General features: G+C 37.1%; 1 protein-coding gene across 1 annotated transcript; it reads right to left on the reverse strand.

Moving 5' to 3' along the window:
• Positions 1–9,468: 9,468 nt before the first annotated feature.
• LOC108459453 (sulfoquinovosyl transferase SQD2) lies at positions 9,469–12,840 on the reverse strand. Its single transcript, XM_017758822.2, has 11 exons — positions 12,401–12,840; positions 12,132–12,198; positions 11,746–11,816; positions 11,479–11,596; positions 11,290–11,363; positions 11,080–11,135; positions 10,911–10,994; positions 10,706–10,793; positions 10,552–10,629; positions 10,308–10,364; positions 9,469–10,190 (listed from the first exon to the last, which is right to left on the reverse strand). Exons 1-11 carry the CDS (start codon positions 12,505–12,507, stop codon positions 9,695–9,697), a joined length of 1,296 nt encoding a protein of 431 aa, XP_017614311.1. The 5' UTR covers positions 12,508–12,840; the 3' UTR covers positions 9,469–9,694.
• Between the last annotated feature and the right edge of the window lie 219 nt (positions 12,841–13,059).

Raw genomic sequence — 13,059 nt, forward strand, 5'->3', positions numbered from 1 at the left:
TTGATTTGATGCTTTTACCATTTGGTGAATTTGATGTTATTCTTGGTATGGACTGGTTGACCGTATATGACGCAGTGGTGAGTTGCAAAAGAAAAACCATTGATTTAAGGTGCTCAAATAACGAGATAATTCGAGTTGAGTCTACGGACTTAAAGGGGTTGCCAGCTGTAATATCATCAATGTTGGCTCAGAAATATGTAAGAAAGGGGTGCGAAGCATACCTTGCGTATGTACTTGATGACAAAGAGTTAGAAAAGAAACCCGAATCTGTCTTGGGTGGTTTGTGAATACCGGACGTTTTTCCGAAGAATTACCGGGTTTACCACCGTCCGGAGGTAGAGTTTGGTATTGAGCTTGTACAGGACTACGCCGATTTCGATAGCTCCGATCAGTATGGCACCAACCGAGTTAAAAGAGTTGAAAGCTCGGTTGCAAGAATTGACGGATAGAGGTTTCGCTCGACCAAGTTTCTCACCTTAGGGTGCACCAAGATTGTTTGTGAAAAAGAAGGACGGAACCATGAGGTTGTGCATCGATTATCGTCAGCTGAATAAGGTGACAATAAAGAATAAATATCCGTTACCGTGTATTGATGATTTGTTTGATCAACTAAAGGGAGTCTCGGTGTTTTCAAAGATAGATCCGAGATCGGGTTATTATCGATTCATGGATTCGAGATTCGGATATACCCAAAAGCGCTTTCGAGCGAGATATGGCCACTACGAGTTCTTAGTGATGCCGTTTGGGCTCACTAATGCCCTGCGGTATTTATGGATTTGATGAATCGGATCTTGAGACGATTTGGACCGGTTCGTAGTTGTGTTCATTGATGACATCTTGGTCTATTCAAGAGATGAGACCGAACATCTTTGAGCACCGAGATTAGTGTTGCAAATTATACTGAGGATAAGCGTTATATGCTAAGTTCAAGAAGTGTGAGTTCGGTTAGAGAGGTTAGCTTCTTGGGTCATATGGTATCCGCATCGGGTATTCGAGTTGACCGAGCAAAATTTCAGCTATACTTAACTGGAAGCCTCGAGAAATATTAACGAGGTTCGAGCTTTTAGGACTCATGGGTTACTACCGACGGTTTGTAAAAGGTTTCTCGACGATAGCCACACCCATGACGGCTTACTTCGAAAGATATTAAGTTCGAATGGACGGAAAAATGTCGAAAAGTTTTGATCAATGAAAACTTATTTGATGAAGCCCCAATTTTAGTGCAGCTCAAATCAGGCAAAGAGTTTGTCATCTATAGTGACGCCTCCCTACTTGGGTTGGGTTGCGTATTGATGCAAGAAGGTCGAGTTGTGGCCTATGCGTCGAGACAATTAAAGCCACATGAGAAAAATTATCCGACCCATGATCTCGAATTAGCTGCCATCGTATTCACTTTGAAAATATTGCGACATTACTTATTTGGTGAGAAGTGCCATGTATTTTCGGATTACAAAAGTCTCAAATATTTGATGACTCAAAGAGACTTAAATCTGCGACAGAGACGTTGGCTCGAGTTGTTAAAAGATTATGAGCTTGTCATTGACTATCACCCGGGAAAGGCTAATGTGGTTGCGGATGCCTTAAGTCGTAAATCACTGTTTGCCTTACGAGCGATGAATGTACACTTGTCTGTTCTATCCGACAATATACTAGTGGCGGAATTAAAGGCCAAACCATTGTTGATTCATCAAATTCGTGAAGTTCAGAAAGTCGATGATGAATTGGTTGCAAAACGGGTTGAATGTGTTCCGAATATGGAATCAGAGTTTCAAATTGATGATGACGATTGTTTGAGGTTCAGAAGTCGGTTGTGTGTTCCAAGAAATTCAGAACTCATTTCAATGATTCTGAGCGAAGCTCATTGTAGCCGAATGTCAATTCACCCGGGGAGTACGAAAATGTACAACGATCTGAGACGTCAGTTTTGGTGGCATGGTATGAAACGAGACATTTCGATTTTGTTTGAAGTGTTTAATATGTCGACAAGTAAAGGCGAACATCAAGTGCCTACGGGTTTACTTCACCGATCATGATACCGAATGGAAATGGGATCGAGTCACGATGGATTTTGTGTGCAGGTTGCCATTGTCGACAAGTAAGAAAGATGCGATTTGGGTTGTTGTTGATAGATCGACTAAGTCGGCTCATTTTATCCCCGACGCACGGATTTTTCATTGGATAAACCGCTGAATTGTATGTTTCTCAGTTGTGAGATTACACGAGTACCGATTTCTATTGTGTCGGATAGAGATCCGAGATTCACCTCACGATTTTGGAAGAAATTGCAAGAAGCTTTGGGTACCAAGTTGCATTTAGCACCGCTTTTCATCCCCAAACCGATGGTCAATCCGGCGGATAATTCGGATACTTGAGGATATGTTGAGATGTTGCATCCTCGAGTTTTGTGGTTCATGGGAAAGATATTTGCCTTTGATCGAATTCGCCACAACAATAGCTTTCAATCAAGCATTAAGATGGCACCTTACGAGGCTTTGTGCGGTCGAAAATGCCGACGCCATTGTTTTGGACCGAGCTCGGTGAAAGTAAAATTTTCGGAGTGGATTTGTTTAAAGATCTTTGAGCAGAAAGTAAAAATAATTCGTGAAAGTCTGAAGGCGACCTGGCATCGTCGTAAATCGACGTGGATTTAAAACGAAGAGATATTGAGTATCGGTGGGAGACAAAGTGTTTCTTAAGGTATCGCTTGGAAAAAGATACTCGATTTGGCCGTAAGGGCAAATTGAGTCCGAGATTCATTGGGCCGTATGAGATCTCCGAACGAGTTGGCCCAGTAGCATATAGGTTGCTTCTACCCCCTGAACTCGAAAGGATCCACAACGTTTTCCATGTTTCGATGCTTCGACGTTACCGATCCGATCCTTCGCATGTAATAAACCCCTCCGAGATTGAAATTCAAGCCGATATGAGTTATGAAGAAGAACCGATCCGTATTCTAGCCCGTGAAGTGAAAGAGTTGCGAAACAAAAGGGTTCCGTTAGTGAAGGTGTTATGGCTCAAACACGGAATGGAAGAAGCTACTTGGGAACCTGAGAACTTTATGAAAGAACGGTACCCAAACCTATTTACCGGTAAGATTTTCGGGGACGAAAATTTCTTAAGTGGGGAAGAGTTGTGACAGCCCTAAATTGACCCTAGTCAGAAAGTGGTTTCGGGACCACTAAACCGAGACATAAAAATAATTGACCGTTATAGTTGATGCTCAATATATGTACATATACATGTGTGAAAATTTCACGTTTGGATTTTGTTAATTGTAAGTGAATTTTATCAAATAGGACTTATGTGAGAAAATCTAGAAATGTGCTAGGCAATTGTAAAGTGGGCTATTAATGCATAATGTGAAAATGATGGGTTTGCATGTCAATTTACCCAAAAGTTAAGCATGATGGCTGGCCATGCTATGAGTGGAAACATGTTGCAAACATGTTTAGTTAGTGGTTATGTTAGAAAGAATTAAATAATGAAAAAGGAATAGGATGAAAACAAAGAAAAGAAAAAAAAAGTGTCCATCCTTTCATTTCTTTGCTTGGCCGAATGTCCTAAGAAGAAGGGGGGGGAAGAGCTTGAGAAAATCAGCCATGGTAGTTGCTAGACCAAGGTATGTTTGATGTTGTCCATGAGATTCATGCATGTTTTAGTTGTTAGTTTGAATTCTATCTATCCCATGGTTGGATTTGGGGTTGTTGGAGAATTGGGATTTGACAAAGAAGCTTAAAAATTTTAGTTGATACCTTGAAGCTATTAACATGTTAGTTATATGGATGTGTTAAGTTGCTAGGGATGTTAACATGAAAGTTGGAATTGTTAAGCTAATTTGTTGGAAGTGCAATTTAGGACTAAGAAGAGAATGAGTATTCGCAAACATAGTGAAAAGGTAGGTGTTGCCGATTGTTAGATTTAGACCATGGGAGTGGCTATAATGGGCATTAAGATGTAGAACTTAAGAAATGTAGTTATATGTGAATTTACATGATGATACAAATAGATGTGAAAATATATGCTAGATTAGGAAAATTTGATTAAGTGTTCATGAGATGAAATTAGGTGTTTAAAAGATGTTATAGTTGACATTGTATATACATACATACATTCGGCCATCTCATTGAGTTTGAAGGTGGTGTTAAATCTAATTGTGATGCCCATTTGGAAGTGTATATATATATGTATAAATATACATAAGTATGCCCGTTCGTGATGTTACCTTTAATTATGTGTATAATCGACTAAATGGGTAATTAGTGAGGATGGTTGCCGAATATACAAACATACATATGCATGTGTAATTGAATTATGAATGTTTAGCAAGATGGTTAAACTAGTTGATTTATTGATTAAGCTCAAGGAGTTAAAGAAGGAGAATCAAGCAAGGGAAAGACGAAGGTCATCGAGTAGCCGGCTTGGAACTATTTTCCCAACACAAGGTAGGTCACTAAGCATATATTTTGTATTGATTTAAATAGACATAATGTCTATGTAATTATGCCGAAAGGAATGATAAATTTACATACATGTATGTATGTGGTGATGAAAGTATTGAATGAAAAGAAAAGAGGTGAGATGTATTGAGTTGTTGATTTCGACACTAAGTGTGCGGGTATAAACATTTGTGATCATGAGAATGGCACTAAGTGTGCGGGTTTAAAATTTGTACAGCACTAAGTGTACGAGTTGGATCATATAGCACTAAGTGTGCGAGTTGATTATATAGCACTGAGTGTGCGGACTCACTATATGCTTTTGAATCACTATTGACACTGAGTGTGCGACATTATTGAGTTGACCACGGACAGCGGGTCGGGTAAGTACCTTGAGTTCATGGCTAATAGGCGTTATGTTTATATTTGGAGTTGAGCTTGGTAAGTTTTGAACCTATGTGACAATTTCAATTGAAGTCACGTACATAAGAATTATCGTGGAATAAGTGAAAGGTCATGTAGTTGTATGATTGTAACGAAAACAAAATGGTGTATAAAAATGCCTCAAATATCCTATTGATTTGTATATGGAATGTGAATGTGTAACTTGGTATGAGATTGAATCGAAAGGTCTAAGGAACTATGGTATAGTTCGGTTTGAATGGAGTAATTAGCCTCGTTCCATTTTGTTTCCTCTTGTGATAATGTTATTAATGGTTGGTAGTGCATTGCTTATGACTTACTGAGTTATATACTCATTCGGTGTTTGCTTGTCACCTATTTTAGGTTTCTTGGACTCAACTTTTTGCGTATTCGGGACCGTCATCGAAGTCATCACACCGACTAGCAACTTTTGGTATCTTCTTCTTAGATGGTCTAAGAGAACATTTCGGCATGTATAGGCTATTATGTTTGTTTGAACTTTGGTATGTAAAACTTTGGATAGCCATGCGAAAATGGCTTATATACGTTTTTAGCATAGCACTATAATCGTTTGTATGTTGATCACTAAGAGGTATGGAAATGTTGGAAACGATTAGCCATTGGAATGGTTAATCATGATTATACCTTGTGCTATGTATGCAAAAAGGGCTAATTGAATCATGGAAACTATGAAATAGGTAAAGTCTACCTTAAAGGCAGATGCTGACAGCAGCAGCGATTTGGATGTGAAAAATCACTAAAAATAGTAGGAATGGAATTAAATAGTGAATAAATTATGTAAATGAACCTTGATGAATCTATTTTCATATGGAAGAAACGAAACGGTCATATGAGTTGTATGTTAAGAGATATTTGGGTTTTCGTGAAACAGGGCCAGAACGGTTTCTGGATTCCCTGTTCCGACTTTGAAAATTCATTATAAATTAACCCGAGATATTTAGAAGTCATGCCATATATGTATAGATTCCTTTTTGAGTCTAGTTTCTATAGAAACAAACGGCATCAGTATTGAATCCCTGTACAGGGAGATATCCAGGTCGTAATGCAGGAAGGTCAGTGTAGTCATACCCTGGAACAGGGGAGACTTTAACTAATAAACTGTACTAATTGGCCTGACCAAAAATTCTAGAAAAAAATTTGTAGATGGATATATGAGTCTAGTTTTAGGGAAAAATCACAAAACTGATTTTTGAGTTGTAGAACTCAAGATATTATTTTTAAGGTGACAGTGACACAGTTACCCAGCTGTCTGGAAATTTTTTTTTTTTTATGAACGGTGAAATTAAGTGAACAAAGTCTGTTAACCCCTCGTGTCCGACCCCGGCGACGGTCTCGGGTACAGGGTGTTACACTTTTCTTCTATAGTTGTGTTGAAATAGGTGGATATTGTGGACTAAGAGACTACATGTAATCTAACCATCTGGTTCCCAGACATCTTCGTATCCATGATTAAACCTTTTTCTAAATGACACACTTTACATCTGTCATGTTGAAACAGAATGGCCAGCCTTTTTTCCTATAACTTTCTGATGCTCAATAAATTATTTTTTAGTTTTGGCACATAGAACACCCCTATGATTACTTGCACCATTCCATCCACTTGCAACCTTACATTACCCCTTCCGATTTACAGCCATGCTTGAGTTGTTTCCAAGTTTCACCATAACTTTAAAATTTTCATCAAAAGCTAATAATTCTTTCTTTCCACACATATGATTGCTACATCCTGAATTAAAAAACCAAGTATCTTCTTTTTTAGTGGTTTATGTATTCACAAAAGCCATCAATAACATCTCCTCTTGAATCTCTGCATAATTCACTTCTTTACTAGAGCATTCTCATTGAAAATGTCCCAGCTTGTGACATCTGAAACATTCTACCATGGCTTTATTGAAACTCTACGTGCCTCATCCTCTTCCTTTAGCCACCATGATCTTTAGCCCAACCATCAGAACGATCTCCATAAGTGATCTTCAAAGCATTTTCTTTTTCATCATGAGATCCCATACGTTGTTCATGCATAAGCAAGCTTCTTTGTAATTAATCAATGGTTAGTATACTCGTATCTCGGGACTCCTCAATACTACAAACAACGTAATTAAACTTGCTAGTCATCGATCTCAAAATCTTTTGGACAACAGTACCATCCTCCATAACCTCACTGTTAGCCATCATTTTATTGACTATGATGAGAGTTCAAGCAAAAAACTCATTAACAAATTCCCCTACTTTCATACGAAGAATTTCAAATCTCTGTGAAGAGCTTGCAGGTGTGCAGGTTCGACTCGTGTTGTGCCTTGATATTTTTTCTTCATGGAATCCCATATGCTCTTTGTTGTATCATTGTTAAGAATCGTGTTGGAGTTTTAACACACTTTAACTGGGTAAGTATAAATTTCAAACAGAATACCATTTGCTGGAACATTTGACAGCAACAAGATTTTCACACAAGCTTAAGAGATTAAAAGATTGAAAAACAAACAAAACAAAGAGAGCTGGAGTTCAAGAATAACTGAAAATCCTCATCTTTCATTAAGAAAACAGTAGTTTATATATAAATTACAAAGTCAATGGACAATTACCTAATGACTTAACTACTCCCACTAATACTTAACAATTTCAAAATGTGAACCACATAAACAAGTAAGCTGATATGATCAGCCATTACATCCATTACATAAAAAATCTTACTAACTTTGATTACAAGTTACAAATTAACTAAGCAAGTTACATTTGAACAAAATAAACAAAAGGGGACCATGTTGCTGCTGCTCTCGGTTCTGCTACATTGCAAGTCTGCTTGGTGAGCTGCTGGTCACATGTTGCATTGCAGACCAATGCTCAACAAATCGTCTCCAGAATTGTACGATCCAAAGCCTAAAACAAATAGTTCTTGGCTTTGAAATCTTTTAGTTTTTTTTTTTTATCTTCAATGCTCATTTTCTGTGCATCAATTGCACCATCTGCTACAACAAGAATACCATTCTCCACCAATCCCCAATATTCATTGGAACGTAAAAAATTCTCTATAAGCATCGCCCAATGATCATAATGCCTATCAAACTTCAGAACTGCTGGTTGCACAAATGATCACTCTGTTGCCATAGTTTAAGAAGACTGTTGTTTCTAAATGAACTAGGCTCTTTAATGGACCTAATATCAAATGTTAAGAACAAGAAAGAATAATTAAAGAACAAAAGAAATGGAGGAGAATGATCTTTTACATTGAGTAAAACTGAAAATACTGGGCTATTATATAGCTTTACATAGCAACTAAAAAATAGAAAATAAATAAGTCACTACTAACAACCAAATAAAATTAAACGACTAAAATATCCCATGAAAATAGGGATTTATTAAATAAATTTTAACCAACCAACTCTATCAATGACTAATTTCTAATTAATGATTGGCTGGTTAGACTTCAGGTTAATATGCAAAAGTTATATATTAGGATTATGGTTCTCAAAGTACATATACATAACTTTTTTAACGTCCCATCTTTATAAAAGAGAGATTTACTTTATCTAAAATACTTCTGTATTAATTTGGAAGATCAAAGCCGCAATACTTTAAAATTTCAAGATATTGATGGATTCATATATTTTTTCTCATCTAATTTTTATTTTTGATGATCTGACATGACAGATCTCTATTTATCAAGTTTTATATCAAAATTTTACAATTCTAATACTAAAGTTCACGTATTGTAATTATATAGCATGGAAAGGGTGAGCACAAATAGTAAAAAGTTCTTATAGGTTTGAATATATATATATAAACCAATTGTAAATGAAGGGTAAATTTATGTAAATCATATTTATCTTTTTAGTTAATATAAATGAAGGGAATTTTATAATTTTTCTACTAAATTCGCTTTTAAAAAACCAAAAGCTACAATTTTTAATTTTTTTGGGTTGAGTTTTCAAGCCAATTTGAAAAATTAGTTTTATTTGAAAAGCTACTTTTTGACTCGAAAAACTAAAGGCTCAAAATGAGCCCAGAAAGAGCTTGGCTCAAATCAAGCCCAAAAAATAAAAACTCGCTTCTAACTTACCCAACCGTCGCCGTGATCTAGAGAGGGTGCGACCAGGACATGCGGGGATAAAGGCTTGAAAAAAACAACGGCATCTTAGAGCCAGCTAAAACCACGGATAGAAGAGGAGCCATAGCCATCAGGAGCGGCATCAGCCATTCTGTGAGTCTAAAACACATCAACAACCAATCAAACGGAAACCAAAGCGACGACGCCTTTCTATATGCGCAGCAAGGGCCTTGATGAAGCATGAGAAAACAAAAGTCCCGAGGAATTACCAGACTGGAAAGAAGAAAAACATGGAGAGGACCCACAAGGCGATCGGGAACCAAACAGCCCACCATTCGAGATGTAGGAGATCTCGGGCTTTTTTTATTTAAAAAAAAAACAAAGTAAAAGTATCAGGCAGCTTGCGTCGACCAGCAGAGAAGGGTTTCCCTTCTTTCATCACAGAGAAGGGAGAAGATGATGAGTGGGTTGAAGTTTTTAAGTATTCTTGCAGGGAAACCATATATGCATTGAAATTTTAGTTCGTTAAAGTTTAGCTAAAAGTTTCATACAATGAAACAACCATTCTATTTTATTCCAATATTTTCAAAAAGATCATTTCAAGTCCATAGTGTGCAACAAATTAACATATTGCAAAGGCAAAAAAAAAAAAAAAAAAAAAGGATACACCATAGAAGACCCTCTTTGAAGCCCTGATCAAGTTCACAATCCCTATCAACATGCTAATTCCTTAAAATTCTACTGACCAAATCTATATAATATATCTAAATCACCTAAAGTTGATTGCTGGGGATGGGAAAAGGCGTTCTGTAAGCCACTGCAGAGGTCCCAGTGCCTCAGCTCTCTTCTTCCTCCAAAACCAAATGGCAGCTTCGTACTGTTCATTGCGTATCGTTTTAGTGGCTGCTTTCCAATCATAATTCTCCATTTCTTCACGTGCAGCTTTGCCTATGGTTTCCCTCAGTTCCTTATTTTCTAACAGGGGCACCAGTTTCCTCATGCAGTCCTCAGTATCGCCAGGAGTAAAGAGAAAGCCGGTTTTGCCCTCCTGCTCTGCAGGAATTATATCCGGGATTCCCCCAGCACGAGCACCTACCACCGGGATTCCTGATGACATGGCCTCCAAAACAACAAGTCCGAGCGTCTCCGACTCCGAAGGCATCACAAACACATCCCCACTTGCATATGCCTCAGACAGCTCTTCACCTTGTAACATACCTGTAAAAACTGCAGGCATGCCTCTAAACAATTTTTCTAGCTCTTCCCTGCAAACAACACATCTTATTTTGGGAGTGAGTACGATATTCAATCTGAGCCATCTAATAGAAGATATAGATATTCCTCCAGAGTAGAGTTAAATTCATGAACATTAAACGGATTACCTGTACGGTCCATCCCCAATAAAAGCAATTCTTGCTTCTGGAAGCCTGTCCATAACACTGTACAATCATATATTCCCAATGTTAAAATTCTGCAAAATTCATGCATTGGAAGAGTAATGGTTGCAATGAAAATCTAACAGAACTCTCTGTTTCTTCTTTTCAGCTATGACATGGTATTATGTACCACAAATGATTATAAAGGAAGCTATTAGCAACAATTTTTCATGCAATTCATAAATGGTACCTTTTGAGGAAATCTAAGCTCTTCTCAACTCCAACACGTCCAACATGAATTATTAGTGGTTTTTCTGGTTCACCATTGCTGTATAAAGCAAAAATATATAGCATTACAAAACTGTAATTGAGGAGAGGAAGAAAATAAAGATTAAACACAGCACCTCAATCTTAATCGCATTTCATGAGAGCGATATCGAGGGTGGAAACTTTCAGAATCCACACCCTTGTTCCAAAGGCGAATCTTATTAGCTGGAAGTATTGACATATAAAAAGCTGGTTAGCCTAAGATTCAGCTACATAGATTAATGCAAAGCCAAGTTAAATTGGATAAAGCTATTTTGAATTTTGATAATATACTATGTTTACCTGAAGTTACCTTAGCTTCTTGGAGATCCCTCGCTATTGCAGCTGATGGAACAAGTGTGAGATCAGCTGCTCTGTGAAGAAATTCTGATAGGGACAAAGGAACTCTCATTGCTCAGACTTAGGCATGGAAATTGACTAAAAAGGAGGGAAAAGAAGGCATCTTACGCACTTATTATTAACCACATAGGTTTAACCAACCAATTAAATGTGTATCTTGGGATATACCTGTAGAATGAAACAAAAAGTTAGATTTGGGCGTCAGGTCCATGTAACAGCTCGAGTAGTTTTAAACCTGCAATGGTAAACCTTCCAAAAAGTAGCAAATGAGTTGAGTGGCATCAAGGATTTAACAGGTGAACCAAAGAAGAATCAAACTCACACTGGAACATGGGTGTGATATGACATCACTATGGGTACAGAGAGTAGTTTTGCAATAGCAAGAGCGCCAAAAACCTGGAATGCAGTTTGTATAAATCAGGAATGTATTTCCTCATTAACATTTCGCTCTCAAAAAGAAATCATAATAATCTATCAACAAGAACTCGCACAGCAACAATTACACGTGTACCATGATCCCAGGTGAAGAGGCATGTATTATATCAGGCTTAAACTGGGAAACTTCTGAAATTATTCTTGGACTTAGAGCCAGAGAAAGGGGCACATTCTGATACCAAGGACAGGGGAAGCTGCAATTCGTAGAAAGAAAATTATATAATATTATATACAGAAACAGTGGAGGAAAGAATATCCAAGGAATAAGCTAATGAAATAGTTAAAACATACAGTTACGTAGCCAAGTATAGACTATAACTTGAACTTGATTGATTGCACTAACCTTCTTGATCCAACCAACTTGGCCCCGTAGAACTCTTGTGGAACCCCTTCATGTGTTGTTACAACCATTACCTATAAGGACCAATACCATTGCTTTTAGTTCATCATTCAAGAACATTTCTACAAACTACAGTAAACTGTTGGTCATAACTGCTAGCCACTGTTAACTGAGGATGAACTTAAGCTAAATCAAGCACCTGCCATTAGAAATTACTTGAAACAAATCAAAAGATAACGAGATAAACACAATCATTGTACAATAAGTGCCAGTATGGGAGTGTGGGGACTTGGATTAAAACTTCCATGGCATATCATCTAAAGGTACAGCTATAAACTAATTTAGCTAACAAATTATCAAGCAGAACTCCACAGATATAACGAGCATACCTCATCTCCCATTTCCCTTAAATATCTTATGAAATTCTGGAACCTGTTCTTATACCCTGACACATATCTGCAAACATGGAATGAAATGCAATCAGTGAGTGCCAAGTTTTGACATATTAAGAGTAGGTAACAGGTACACCAAGATTGTTTAGCTAATAGCAAAGGTACATAATTACAACCATGAAATGTACCACTCAATCACTAACAATATCATTTGCATCCGAAGAATGATAAACAAAGTTATACAAAGGGAAGGGAGAGAGAATCACGAGAAAGGAGAAGGCTCAACAAAAAGAGCAATACGACGATGCCTGGAGTCGTTCTCAGGATCAATCAAGGGAGGATTTTCCTCTTCCCTCACCTCCGTAATAGTCATTTCAGAAGCTCTAATGGGTATTGATGAAAAAGAAGAAAAAGGCAACACTTTAATAGAACTGGGAGGGTATAACTATAAAGTAAAAGAAAAATAGCATAAATGGTTGGCAAAGAAACGAGGAGAGAGAGAGAAGGCTTTATAGGTAGAGAATAACAGGTAGGCATGATGTAGTAGTTGTATATAAATTATAGCGGAAAACGGTCTGGAAAAGGTTATTGATTAACATGGAACAGGGGATTTGGTAAAAGGAATCTGAAGTACCTATGGAACACCCAGAGAACGGATATTCTCTTGAACTTGAAATTGGAAGGAATATCAAAGGATGCTCACTGAGTATATGCTTAATCTTAAAAGGTATTTGGATATATATTATGCAAAAATTTCATATACCAAAGTCAAAACAATACTAATATATTCCTACATGTATCAAAAAAAAGTATTGGATTATCTCATTATTCAATATTTGAAAAAATTACAATACATTGTTTTCTCTTCTTTTCTTTTATGTATTATGCAATTAATATGAAATTAAATTAAATATACTATAATATA

The sequence above is a fragment of the Gossypium arboreum genome, chromosome 4 (assembly GCF_025698485.1).
Source record: "Gossypium arboreum isolate Shixiya-1 chromosome 4, ASM2569848v2, whole genome shotgun sequence".
Lineage (NCBI taxonomy): Eukaryota > Viridiplantae > Streptophyta > Magnoliopsida > Malvales > Malvaceae > Gossypium > Gossypium arboreum.